Genomic DNA, 13,788 nt, shown 5'->3' with positions numbered 1-13,788 from the left:
TGCTCTGTCGTCTTCTCCCACTGACTCTTAACCCCTTGTTGTTAAGTTCAGCCATTGTGTTATTTAAGCAAGTTTTCGAAGGTTGTTAGTTAATAACCTTAAATATTTTTCACTCATGAATGTAATGTAGTGTTTTATTTGCTGTCAAACCTTTTTACACTTTGACAGCAGCTGTGTATTGGTTTACTGTTCCCCCCTCGGTTCATATTGCAGTTTTAATGTAGCTTTTGTTGCATTTTGTTTGTCGAAGATCACAGAAAACAAATGAATATTGATTTTTTTAAGTAACTTTTCATGTTTTGTCTCCTTTGTGGTTACAAAGTTTGTTTTTTAACCAAAGAATGAATAAATGCTTTTATAATTACTGGCTGTGCTATTCTCTGCTGAATTTAGCCTGGACCACACGAGGACACACTCGAGCATCAGCCCCTTAAAGCTAAATTAAAGAACACTGTAGCACTGACATCGTACAAATTGTGGGTTTATTTCTAGCCAGAGCAACAGTGGCTAAAACATCAACATACATTCTGCACTGCTTTTTTTTGGCACACAGCAGTTTTATTTCAGCCCAGACGTAAACGTCCCACAATCCAGTTGAAAGGTCTCTTTTAATTAGTGCCTGCTGGTGTTCGCCTTCCCTGCCTGTGCATAATGGTCAGTTTGGGCTGCAGCAGGCTGCCATTACTCCTCCTTCACTGTGTTTACACAGACAATCTTTTATTCACTGTTAACCTGTGAAGTGACCCTGCTGTGCTGAGTAATACAGTTTCATGTAATTTGCATCCAAGACAAAGATTGTGTCACTGAAAAAGGCTGAATTAAAAAGAGATAGATATTATACTTTAAACTTAAAATTAGGTATGGCAATAGACATTCTCTGATACCATTGTACACTCACCGGCCACTTTATTAGGTACACCAAGCTAGTAGCAGGTTGGACCGCCTTTTGCATTCAGAACTGCCTTAATTCTTAATGGCATAGATTTAACAAGGTGCTGGAAACATTGCTCAGAGATTTTGGTCCATATTGACATGATAGCATCATGCTGTTGCTGCAGATTTGTCGGCTGCACATTCATGATGTGAATCTCCCATTCCATCACATCCCAAAGGTTTTGGCACCTGGTGTGGTCTTCTGCTGCTGCAGTTCATCTGCCTCAAGGTTCGACGTGTTGTTGGTTAAGAGATGGTCTTCTGCATACCTTGGTTGTAACGAGTGGTTATTTGAGTGTCTTTCTATCATCTTGAACCGGTCTGGCCATTCTCCTCTGACCTCTGGCATCAACAAGGCATTTTCACCCAGAGAACTGCTGCTCACTGGATATTTCCTCCCGTTCGAACCATCCTCTGTAAACTCAAGAGATGGTTGTCACTTAAATCACCTTTCTTCCCCATTCTGATGCTCAGTTTGAACTTCAGCAGGTCGTCTTGACCATGTCTACATGCCTAAATGCATTGAGTTGCTGCCATGTGATTGGCTGATTAGTTATTTATGTTAACAAGCAGTTGAACAGGTGTACCTAATAATTTGATTCCCTTTTTCTGATTTCTGATAAATTTTCTGTATGTAAAAAGTAGGTTTATTCGTCTTGCATTTTCGTTTTCATTTAGGTTTCTCTTAGTCAAAGAAAAAATATGCTAAGGCTACGGCTATGCGTGGCACTAATGTTAATATAACAGGATAATCACCCTTGATAATGGGCATGCTGCTTGGTTGGGAAGCAGCGTGTAGAGTGTCGGATACATTCCTGAAACATAAGCCCATGTTACGCAGAAATATGTTTGAGCATATTGCTGAAATGATCATTTTACAGACGTTACGATGTCATCTTCCTTTGTGAAGCTTTATTTTGGACCTTGCCGTGACCCCTTCTTGTTGCAGGTTTCCAGCAGCCTACACACAGCTGGTTTGATGTTGTTGTTTTGCAATGCACAACTGTCAGAAAAACATGCCGGCAGGGATTAAAGGAATTTATAAGTTCGGAGGCATACGAATCAGATGGATCAGGCAATTTGGAACTGGTGCTCGATTCCCATCCCTACTGTGTGTATAATCATGTTGGAATTTTTTTATTGCATGTCCCTCAGGACCAACAACAGAAGTCACACTTGTTGCTCTTTGAAGCTGCACTTCAACACAGCTGTTTAAGTGGAATGCTAACTAAACATTAGCATGCTAACATGCCAGTTTTGAGCTGGTTGTATTTACAAGGTTCGCCATCTTAGTTTTGGTTATAAGCACTGAACACAAAGTACAGCTGAGGCTGATGGGGGATGTCATTATCCCTGCAGGAATATGATCACAATCCAAAGTACTGGACAAATAGTGCTGGATGAAAAGTTCAACAAAGGTATTACATCTCATCCTGAGGAGAACACAAATGTCTTGTTGTGGCTCGACAGACCGACACCTCTGCCCCTACGGTAAAGCCACGCCACTTAACATCATGTCTACAAAGCTTTAGCGTGTGTTGGGTGACCATGCTCACATGTCCACAGTATGTTTCGGATTATTTGTGTGTGAATGTGCATCCATGTGCAGTCAGTGGCGAACGTCTGTGCGACTCAGACTAATCCCATTAGATCGCTCTCTCCCCCCCACCTCTATATTTACCTCACCCCTCTGTGAGATTAACCCAGGTATTTTGTGCAAGTGCCTCTGCAGATCAATAGCCACTTTTCTACAGTAAGACCTGCTGGGGTTTACTAGAACCAGGCTTGACTCAAACTATCGACTTTCCCAGTTCATTTCCTTGAAGCTCCTCATCCTGGCTGTCAAACCCCCTTGGTAACAGGTTGCTAAAGAATCATTACAATTATCTGAGGGGTAAATGAGTGACAGCAGTAATTAGTAAGACTACAACCAGCACCGTTTGGCTGTGAAGGAAAGGTTGGAGCAGGTAAGGAGGCTTTGCTTGTTGCAAACGTGAAACATGCCTGTCTGTGTTCTCTGTTTCCTGTCTGTCTTTCTTACCACCTTCTCACCTGCATGTCAGTCCTCATTTTGCAATCCAATTTGTCCTGTTACTTCATCCTTCCTTTCCACCCTCCCTTCTTCTCTTTAAGTAATAAGATTGCTACTGTTGAGCTGGAGTTTTAGGGCCCGCAGCATACACGCACACACACATGCACACACACACTCAAACACAGGAGCAACCTCTGCCCTTGAATTACAGCACTGCCACACCTCCAGCTATCTGTAATCTCCCTCAGTACAGCACAGAGTGCCAGGTAAAGAAATTACAGAGCAAGAGGTGAAGAGGCAGTGAAAGGTGTCACTAACATAAACTTTGCAGGATTTAAAGGAAGAAAGAAAACAAATCACAGAAAGAGTACAATGGCTTGAAAGAGAGGAGGAACTGGATATATTTCTTTCCCTGTAGGAGTCGAGGAGTTTCAAGGTGAGGTAAATTACTTGTGGTATATGCAGCTGCCACGGCACGTACAGAGATTGATGGTCTATTAAATCCGCAACTAACAAAACAAGGCAGTGTCGCTAGTATATATCAGGTGCAATCGATCAGCTTCAAAAAGTGAACCGGATTATTGTGAAATAACTTTTCCAAATGTAGGATTTAAGCTCTGACCTTTCAGAGTCTTCCAGTAAATCCTCACTTCTTTTTTTTCTTCAGGTAAGGTGCAATGCTGCTCAATTTCAAACATATTTCTCCTACATCAGCCTTGGAAGTTTCAGTCCAGAGTTGTAGTCTCAAATAGATCTGGCACAGCTCAGAGCCAGAGAGCCAAATCTAATTTGTGAGGTTATCACTGTCAATTCACAGCCTGCAGCGACTGCGGCGACAGTGAAATACAGGCTGGCAGAGACAGATAAAGCACATTTCTGAGATGTTAGGCCTGAACTTTATTTCTATATATGAAATTTATTTCTTATGTGGTTTTTTGTTCTGAGCCATAAGTCTGCGTTTTGGAAATGCCGTCCCATAAATGGCTGATTCATCCCAGCCAGCTGATCCTGGCTGGGCTGTTGGGTTGTATTTAGATTACCTTTTCCTACAAAATCTATTGTAGCTGGCAGACTGGATCTTCTCCTGTAGGTTGCAACACAAAACTAAACATCAGTCAGTCAATGAGCAGCTTCACTTAAAGAGAACCTTATCGCAAAATGCTGTCACTTTTTCTTGGCCTTTCCCCTCTTAGTTCAGTGCTCTTATTGCTACAGACAACCCAACCAATCAAAGGGTTTAGCGTATTTCACCAGAGTAATCCACTCAGTTTCAGTAGCTACTAAGTATCAATATCAGTTTGTATCTGAAAAGCTGTGGACCTCTTTACCCTCATAAACAGCCACGTCCAGACTTAAGATCATGTGCAGAGTCATGGTGTCCTGAGAGTGAAGGCACATGGCGTCTCTTAGTGTTGTAATCCGAGCTTCTCTGTTGTTTGTTGTGGTGGACAGTCTGGCTGCATGTGCATGTTAGTGCATGTGAGTCTCTGTGAGTGATTCCCAGTGGCTAGCTAATGGTCGCCACAGCCACTCATTCATTCAATCATTGGTCGTGGACTTTCCACGTCCAGATATGACATGCAAGGTGCCCTGCGTGAGTTGGTTGTTGACGTTCTTAGACACCGTGTCAAGTTATGTCTGTCGCATGCATTGTCTTTTATTTAAAATGCACTTCTGTTGTCACAGGAAATTTAACGCTTGCATACAGTCTCTTTCATAAACACACTACATCGGTACAGCACTATAAATTGAATTTTTTTTTGCCTTCAACAACAAAAGCACATGGTTAGATTTAGGAAAAAAGAAGGGTTTGTCTTTATAATCTTACGAGACATGAGCACTGCTCTCCTGGGTGAAAGTCTTTGGGTTTGTCGGACCCATCTATGACCCCTCCCACCAGCCCAACTCAGACTTTCGTCGCCTTAACTTTAGTTCGTGTAGAAGGGAGCCATAGCTGTTACACTCTCACCTACCACAGTGGTGGAATGGCATCATAGAGCATTAGCATTCCCCCCTACGTTAGCTCTGCACTGTTGCCATTGTTAGCACTGTTTGTACTGTTGGCACCATTAGCTGCTAACTGCCAGCTTTGCCACGTCCATGTGGAGGCAATCCTCTCAGATTCTGAATTTATTGATATGCTCTGAATGTTGCATACTGCTCCCTTAAAGAAAATGATCAACAGTAAATTGTGGTATCAGTCAATCATCAATTTCTAGACTCTTTATTTTCTGCCGATGTGTGGTAATAACAGATTAAGGTGGCAGGGATTTATTTATTCAAATCTAGAAAGAAGATTCTTTATTCATGTGTTTTTGTGGATATGCATATAAAGCAATAGCATTGCTTATGAAAGCTACTTTTCCTCTGCTGCACCAAAAATGATGTTAGTGTTAGCAAAAGGGCTTTATTCAGGATTAATATAGGAGAAATATAACTCATGTATAAATATCTGTCTTTGTTGTCACAGTATTAGGGGGCAGGAACAAACTCCAAAGATGGACTCCTACATGAGAATCTGCTTGTTAGACATCTTTTTGTTCAGCAACATCTGAATTAAAATCATGCCAGCTGTTAAGTTTTCTTTAATTGAGCTGCAACAGTCGGATAAGTCTAATCAAACCTCACCCACACAGTCCCAATGAAGCAGAGATTATAGTATGGTAAAACTCCTACTAAGTAACAGCTGTTTTTTCACCGAACTTTGGCTCTTGCTTACTTAGTCATAAATATTTAATACCTATGTTTTGAAACCAATTTTCAGGGGCTAATAGACCATAATGCAGTGCAGCCACAATGTGTTTTTTTCCAGTTTGGGGGAAATAATCCATTCTCTTTCTGCTGCATTGCTACTTCTCTTCCCAAACACATATACACAGATCACAGCTGTATGCAACAACTTCACTCTCTGAGATGTTGAAAGTCATTCTGGGAAATCAGTGTAAAGTTAAACTGCTGAGGCTGCACTGAAAATCTCAGATGATTTCCTAATGATGTTCAACAGCGTTACCATGGATGCAAGCAAAGAACTGCACCACTCCTGATGAGATTATACATGTATATTGTAGCACAAATAAACAAATCTGCATTTCGCCTTTCTCCACAGAGGGCCTTTACCCTGTCTTTCATCATGGTGGACCTGTTCCTAGACCGAGTTCTGATCGAGAACAACTGGGACCAAGATGAACTCAACACGGAGCGCGAGATCATCGGGATCCTTGAAAATCGCATCCTGTTGCTGTTCTTTGCATCGGCAGAGTGTGAAAAGTGCCAGGAGTTCCTGCCTGTTCTGAACGACTTCTTTAAGAGACTGAAAGATCCAGCGTACATTGAATACCCCAAACTGTTCGCGCTTGTCTTCATCAGGTCTCTATCCTTCTCTTCATCTCTTTGACGCACCCATGTGATTGCATGAACTTGCATTTACACTGTTTTATCATTCATAACATTTCCATTTCCATCTCTCTCCAGCTTGGACCAATCAGAGAAGCAGCAGGAGCGAGTCCTCAAAGAGCTGCACAAAAGGGTTCTGTTTTTAGCCTTTGACGACCCATATGTGAAGTAGGTGGAAAGAAAACTCAAATGTTTTTGTAAATTTACTTGTATTTCTAACCTGTTTGAGTGTATGTGTCTGAATAACATGATGACATTTCATTGTAACTGATTAGACATGAATAACGTGCATTGCCATAACTGTGTGTGTGTTCTTCTCTTTGTCAGAGAACTGCAGGCCATGTTCAAGGTAAGGGACGTACCAACAGTTGTGGTCCTTCGTCCAGACGGCTCTGTCCTCTCTCCAAACGCCGTGCAAGACATCTGTCGTTACGGTTGCGACTGTTTCCGAGACTGGCAGGAATCAGCGGAGGTCATCGAGAGGACCTTCATGCTCAACGAGCAGTTCGAGAACCTAAACATGCGCACTGCCACTGACCCCGTGAAGAGACTCAAGTACAAGACGGAAGACGACAAGAGGAAAAAGAGATGGTGGAACTTGTGGGGGAAGGGAAAAGATGCGTATGAAGTGGAGGAGGAGAAAGATGGAGCATTTGATAGAAAGAGAAAGGAGGGAGATAAAGGACCATGGAGGAAAAGATGAAGAGAAGGAATCAAAGAAAAAAAAACATATATGAATATGTATAAGAGGCAAAGGTTTTGGTGTTGGTTGTCATAAGTCTTCAAGTAAATACTTAAATCCTGTGTTAATGATACTACAGCCACTTTACAGGCTCTTGAAGAAACACTCAGAAATACTTGCAATGCCTGCAATGGCATGTGCAGGAGAATTCTTAAAAAATGCACACTGAAAAAAGCTCCTCTTTGCCGGAGGTATTGGCATGTAGAAGCATAACTGTGCCTCTCTGCACAGGTGACACGAAATTTGAAAAAAATGAAGCTCTAGTTTAAGAAATATACCACAATTACTTCTAACTATTGAATATTTTAATGTAGCCTACTATCTATAATTATTATTATTATTATCCAGTCCAGTCTTATACATTGTCAATTAATGACTGAAATTAACTAAGTGTGAGTTGTTAGATTTTCAGTCTCACAGCAAATGTCATGGTTCTCATAATGTAATGTAGCTTTCATATACTGTGAACACTGTTCTCCAGAATCCAATTTAAACCTCCACAAATCAATATTTGTGTATTAACAGTGTTTAAAATGACGACATGTAGTGACAAAGGGGTTACTCTTGGTGACAGACCCCACCGTGCAGCTCTTTTTTGGACCTTTTAAGTGTATTGTTTTTGACAAAGTGATTCAGGTCACATCCACTCCATTTTCACTTTTCAGGCAGCTGAAAAGCAAGATTATTTTTCAGCAAAAAATAATCAGCAAATAATCAAAAAGAAGTTTGTTGCCTGCCCAACAACAAATGGCAAAGGTTGGCAACTATAGCTATCATGGGTGTAGTGCTATTTGTTGAAGTAATGGAGTGCAAATGTGCATCCCCATGGTTCAGTTGTGGCTCGTTTCGAAAGTTATGTAACCACAGTCCTCCCACAGTTACAAGTTTACATACATGAGTCAACTATAACATACATCCTCATCGCAACTTGTCAAATACCGCCGCTTTTTCAGTGGGCCCACATGTCAAAATATGATGTGCCAGGTACCCTCCTGCATCAGTTTTGGATGTTTAGGGACAGTGTGTCAATGCATGCTTGCTACATGCATTGTCTCTTTTCAGAACACACTTCCCTTTTCACAGGAAACGTACAGTTTCTGCTCATCACATGCATACAGTCTTTTTCAAAATAAAATTACAGCAGGTGTAAAACACATCGTTTTTAGGTTTATTTCCTTAAGTTTAAACAACAAAAACACGTGGTAGGGTTTAATTAGAAACATCATGGTTTAGCTTAAAATAATTGCCGTTGTTACAAGCATCATGTAACATCACGAGACATACATCACCTCCGTTGCATGCTACACATACTAGCACACTACATTGTTATCAAAATAACTTGACTGACTTTTGGTTTCACACAGGAAACAAACAGCGGTCTCCCAGGTGAAAGTCCGGAGTTTGTTTTACCAATCCACCTCCACTCTCACACTACTAAACATACTTTATTGCTCTTTATACTACGCTAGTTGCCGGCAGCATTGCAAAATGCCGCTGTACAGTGTGTTTTATACTGCTGTGACGGGTGCCTGTGTGTGTCTAACGCCAACATCACTGACAAAAATGGTGGTATTTGATGAGTTGGGAGTGGGACCAGGCTGACTATAAATTTAAAATGAAAGCATGTTTTGTTGCCTCTTTATCTTTACTAGTTAGGCTATGTATAGACAGAGAAAAATTAATTCAGTGTGCCACTGAAAGGCTACTGCTGCTACCGGCAACATGTAAGATGAAACATTTTCTTGTATGTTATTTAATGCATAAGTTGATGTCATGAATCAGTCAGCACAGCTATGATAGCCATCCCTTTTGTTTTTATTGTCTCTCTTACATAACATATGCTTTGGAGACTATTGGATCTTCAAGTGCTTCAAAATGTCTATGAATTTCAGATGAATCATGCAAACTGTGACTATTGTAGCCTATGTCCTCACTTGGAGAAAGAAAGTGTTGAAGCCTTGTTTCAGTGCACTCAGGCAGCACTACACCCCTGATAGCTAGTAAAGAAAGTCACACATCTTGCAGCTAAAAAACCACATATTTTTCTCATGGGTCGGTAGAGGCCAAACCAGAAATAAAGGACAGTGAAGGCTGGAGATATTTCAAATGAATGATAATGTTGCTCCATGTCTGTTTAATTAATGTTTAAAACTAAGAAGTTTGCTAAGTCATGGTAATAATGTGTTACGGCTGTCTTTGTGGAGTTTTTATGCCCCCAAGTGGCCAAAAAGATGATTGCAGCTCTGAACTAAATTTAGGCGCTGGCGCCTGCTGGTGTTTTCAAATCAAAATTAATATTTTGTCAAGCACTGTGTGTCTGTTATTTATTTTTAGCATTATTTTGCCATGTTAAATATGGCGTGTCTCTTGAGCTAATTTCTATTTTGTTATTAAATATTATAAGTTGTTATATAAAAGTTGTATGAATCTACAAAAACAATAAAGTCTTGATTCTGCAAACACTAACTTTGTGTGTGTGTCACTGCTGTGGCTTCATGGCCATATTGTGTCATTCCCTGCAGAGTGAATCAAGCTATCACCAACGCACATTCCCTGTGGTTCTGTTCCTCCATTAGTTACTGAATAATAAAGGTCTCACTGTGGCTCACTTCATTAAGGTCTTTTTATTTTTTCAAGCATGTCTCTCATTCTGTAATTTCTATGCTTTCCGGCTCAGTCACTTCCTTCACACACACACACACACACAGTCACAGTGAGCACTTCATGTCTCTTGTCCCTCTGTCACCTTGTCTTTCAATCCCTCCCTCCCAGACAGAGGAGGGGAGGTGGAGCGCAGAGACACAAAGGGAGAAGGGAGTGAGCAGCCACTGCCGTCAAGGTGAAGGAGACACAGTCAATGAGTGAACGTGGTATAAAGTGACAGGCTGGGAACTGATTCAAGTACGACCCAGGAGGAGTTGAAAAGAAAGAAAAAAAACTATATTTTGAAGGCTGTTTTCTTTTTGGATTTGCGGCCTCAAGGGGAGATAATATTTGTGAGAGGTAAGCAACTGTGAGGATTATCCGATTTAACAGCAAGCAAGATGGGCTCATATGATTAATGGGAGGTCTGTAATTCTGACTGAGAGGAAAGATAGCATCTAATTTATAGGACAGAGTCTTTAAATAATACAGTATGCAAGATAAACCTTTGCAAAAGCAGAAACTCTTTCAGATATTCTCAAGAGTGTTGTAGCTGTTAGTCTGTGCTCTCTTCATGTTTGGCACTGATATGCATGAATGTGAAAAACCCTGACAACTGTCTCTTTCTGTTTATGTCCTTTCACTTCATGTTGTGCATGATGTCCAAGTCAAACCAATGTATATAAATAGTTTTTTCATCCCTCCCTAAGCCCCAGTCCTCCTTCCTGTGACACCTCATCATGGTGGACCTGTTCGTTGACCGGGTCCTGGTGAAAAACAACAAGGACCAGGATGAGCTGGACACAGAACGAGAGATCGTCATGCGCCTGCAGAACCGCATCCTGATGCTCTTCTTTGCATCTGCTGCATGTGAGAGCTGCCAGCAGTTTGCTCCCACGCTCGCCGACTTCTTCAAAAGATTGACAGATGAATTTTATGTGGACCGCGCTGCTCAGCTCGTTCTCCTGTATATTAGGTACAACACACACACAAAAGGACACACATTAAGGTGTTGCTGAAGCTTACAGATTCTCAAAACCAAAACCTATACTTAATGTACTTAGCTGCTCAGCTACTACCCTTATCCTATCCTAAATTAAAACATCTTCATCATCTGTGTGCACATTCTGTGTGCACAAGTGCGGCAGCATACGGTACATGTATTAATCCCCACTGTATCTCTTGGAAAGGACAAGGAAAATATGACTGTTATAGTCTTGTCCCAGTTATAGCCAAACATTCCTATTTTGTGAGAGCTAAATGTCCTCATAAGGCAGGATAACACAGATAAGCAAACATTTGGATAGCTTTTCTAGACTTGGAGTCTATCTCTCTCCCTTTTTCTTTCATCCATCAGTTTGGACCAGTCAGAGGAACAGCAAGAAAGCTTCCTCAAAGAGCTGCCCAAGAAGTGCCTGTTCCTGGCCTATGAGGACCCCTACAGGAGGTGTGTGGGTTTGGCCATTTAGTTGTGTGCACAACCTGCTGGTGGATGATTGAAGTGTAAATATACCTTGCTGTATAAACCTATTAGCTGTATGCCAATGTGTGTGCCAGTGTGTGCGTGTGTCCACAGGGAGCTGGAGGCCATGTTTAATGTGCAGGAGCTACCCACAGTGGTGGTGCTGCGGCCCGACTGCTCCATCCTCATCCCGAATGCAGTGGAGGAGATACTCGGCCTCGGCCCGGGCTGTTACCGCAACTGGCAGGAAGCGGCGGAGCTCATTGACAGGAACTTCATGATCAACGAGGACTTTGAGGAGAAGTCCATGCGAAGCTTGAGTGACCCGGTGAGAAGGCTGAAGTACAAGGTGGAAGACGAGAAGAAGAAGAACAAGAAGAAAAAGCGCAAAGGGTGGGGTGGAGGTGGAGAGGAAGATGCAGAGGTGGATGGAGGAGGGCCTTCATGGTGATGGAGGCCAAGAACAAGAGGACAAGACTGAGAGTTTCTCCAAAAGTTGCCATGATTAGCAATTAAAGCTTTGTCACAAAGATTCCTACTGATGCTGCAAATGTGACAGTGTTTTATTTAAAGGGACAGTTCACTCCAAAATTAAAAATACATATTTTTCCTCTACCTGTAGTGCTATTTATCAATCTAGATTGTTTTGGTGTGAGTTGCTGAGTGTTGGAGATATTGGCTATGGAGATGTCTGCCTTCTCTCCAATATAATGGAACTAGATGGCACTCTGCTTGTGGTGTTTAAAGCACCAAAAAAATACAATTGAAAAACTCAACAGCAATGTCTCTTTCCAGAAGTTATGATCCAGTTACTCAAGATAATCCACAGACCTTGTTGTGAGCATTTTCATGTAGGAACTATTTTCTTTTTACTGAGGTGCACCTGCCAACCACATCAATGCGCAGAAGGAAGTGTGTATCTACTCATGGACGAGAGGCCACAAGCCGAATGCCATATAGTTCCATTATATTGAAGAGAAGGCGGACATCTCTATGGCTGATATCTCCAGCACTCGGCAACTCACACCAAAATTATCTGGACTGATAAATAGCACTACAGGTACGAAGAAAAATATGTATTTTAGATTTTGGAGTGAACCGTCCCTTTAACAAAACTAAACCTCTTTCAGAGCTCATTATCAGAAAATACAGACAAATCTAATCTTACTGAAGAGGTAGAAATGTTAGACTGATGTTACTATGACTAGATTCAGCACCTAGCAACGTATGAAGTCTTACTGCAAACATATTACCCATATAAGTGGGTGTGGAAATGCCAACAACCAATAAAAAGTAATTTAAAACACTATCTAAAGGAACACTGAATGCTGCTAACCAATGCTGACCTCAGCTTAGAAGTGGCTGTCTTTAATATATCTGAAAGCTGCCAAGTACACAGTCAAGCCAAGCTTAGGTCTGAGCCAAGTCTTACCATTATGGCTTGTTTTATTACTCCCCGGAGATTATTCTAACCATTTCCCCATTTTCAGCGACACAGCACTGTAATGCTATCCCCCCCACCTGCTTCTTTTTGCATGACAATTTGCACCACCCAATCAAAACACATCACGCATAATCTGACATCAATGAATTATTCAGCGCCATTAAAATAATTTTGTTAGTGACTGTTGTGCTTTGAGTGTTTATGAAGTCTAGTTCCACTTTACAGGCTACACAAGAAGCAATCAGAGCCATTCAAAGGCAGTCAAGTGAAATTATGGAGAAACCGGCTTTTCGAAATAATCAGTGATTTCCTCTGACATGACTCATCCTCTTTCAAGCCAAGGACTGTGTTTAGCCTTTGCACACTTCCTCGCACATGTAAACTGCATGAGTGATGCTTTTATGAGATCAGTCAGTTATCTCCCATCCATCCTCTATCCTCTGAGTGACCCAGGCCGTCACTGCATGCTGACATTACTCCTCAAATGCAAATACAAAAGCAATCTTTTGCATTGTAGGACTAATGGCAGTAATGGCAGGAACAGATGGGATAAACATGCTTCTGCAGGGGCATGATGAAACCAGCATGTCATCAGGTGTCATCAAGGTGTGACTGGTTGATGGGTTTGACATATACATTGCAGTGACATGATGATGTAGCTGTTGCTCAAAGCAAAGCTCCTCCTGTAAGGTTAATAGAAATGTTGCAAATGCCTGTGCTTGCTGGATGTGCACAGGCATGCACGGCAAACACAATAGCTCCCCTTTCTGCATGTTCCTGCCATGGGAGAAACGCTAAACCTAAATCCGAGCTGGCCAGACCTGTAAAAAGACACAGCGGCCTAAATAAACATGAGCCGCTGTTTATTCCATATTCCTGTGCCTTTTGCCTACACAGCAGCTTATTGTTGCTCACTCAGACAAACCTTGGTAATATAGTCGAAGCCCCCATCTCTCCCTGCCTCTCTGCACACACGCGCACACACAAACACACACACGTGCGCACACAAAGGCACGCCAACACACGCGTTGCGCGCTCTCGAGTGCAGAACGCGCAACAAGCGGACCAGCGGATGGAGAGAGGGAGAGAGAGCCAGAAGAAGAAGAAGAAGAGAGAAGGACGGATGCAAGGCGAGGCCA

At 41.9% G+C, this 13,788-nt stretch overlaps 2 protein-coding genes across 2 annotated transcripts; both read left to right on the top strand.

Annotated features, from left to right (window-relative positions):
* The first annotated feature begins 6,095 nt into the window (after positions 1–6,095).
* LOC125886016 (nucleoredoxin-like protein 1) lies at positions 6,096–7,061 on the top strand. Its single transcript, XM_049571915.1, has 3 exons — positions 6,096–6,331; positions 6,437–6,526; positions 6,686–7,061. The coding sequence occupies exons 1-3, from the start codon at positions 6,096–6,098 to the stop codon at positions 7,059–7,061; spliced, it is 702 nt and encodes a 233-aa protein (XP_049427872.1).
* A 2,869-nt stretch (positions 7,062–9,930) lies between these two features.
* On the top strand, positions 9,931–11,725 carry LOC125885865 (nucleoredoxin-like protein 1). Its single transcript, XM_049571670.1, has 4 exons — positions 9,931–10,103; positions 10,454–10,719; positions 11,101–11,190; positions 11,320–11,725. The coding sequence occupies exons 2-4, from the start codon at positions 10,484–10,486 to the stop codon at positions 11,654–11,656; spliced, it is 663 nt and encodes a 220-aa protein (XP_049427627.1). The 5' UTR covers positions 9,931–10,103; positions 10,454–10,483; the 3' UTR covers positions 11,657–11,725.
* The last annotated feature ends 2,063 nt before the right edge of the window (positions 11,726–13,788 follow it).

Source organism: Epinephelus fuscoguttatus, linkage group LG3, assembly GCF_011397635.1.
Source record: "Epinephelus fuscoguttatus linkage group LG3, E.fuscoguttatus.final_Chr_v1".
NCBI lineage: Eukaryota > Metazoa > Chordata > Actinopteri > Perciformes > Serranidae > Epinephelus > Epinephelus fuscoguttatus.
This window is presented reverse-complemented; position numbering and strand designations above follow the sequence as displayed.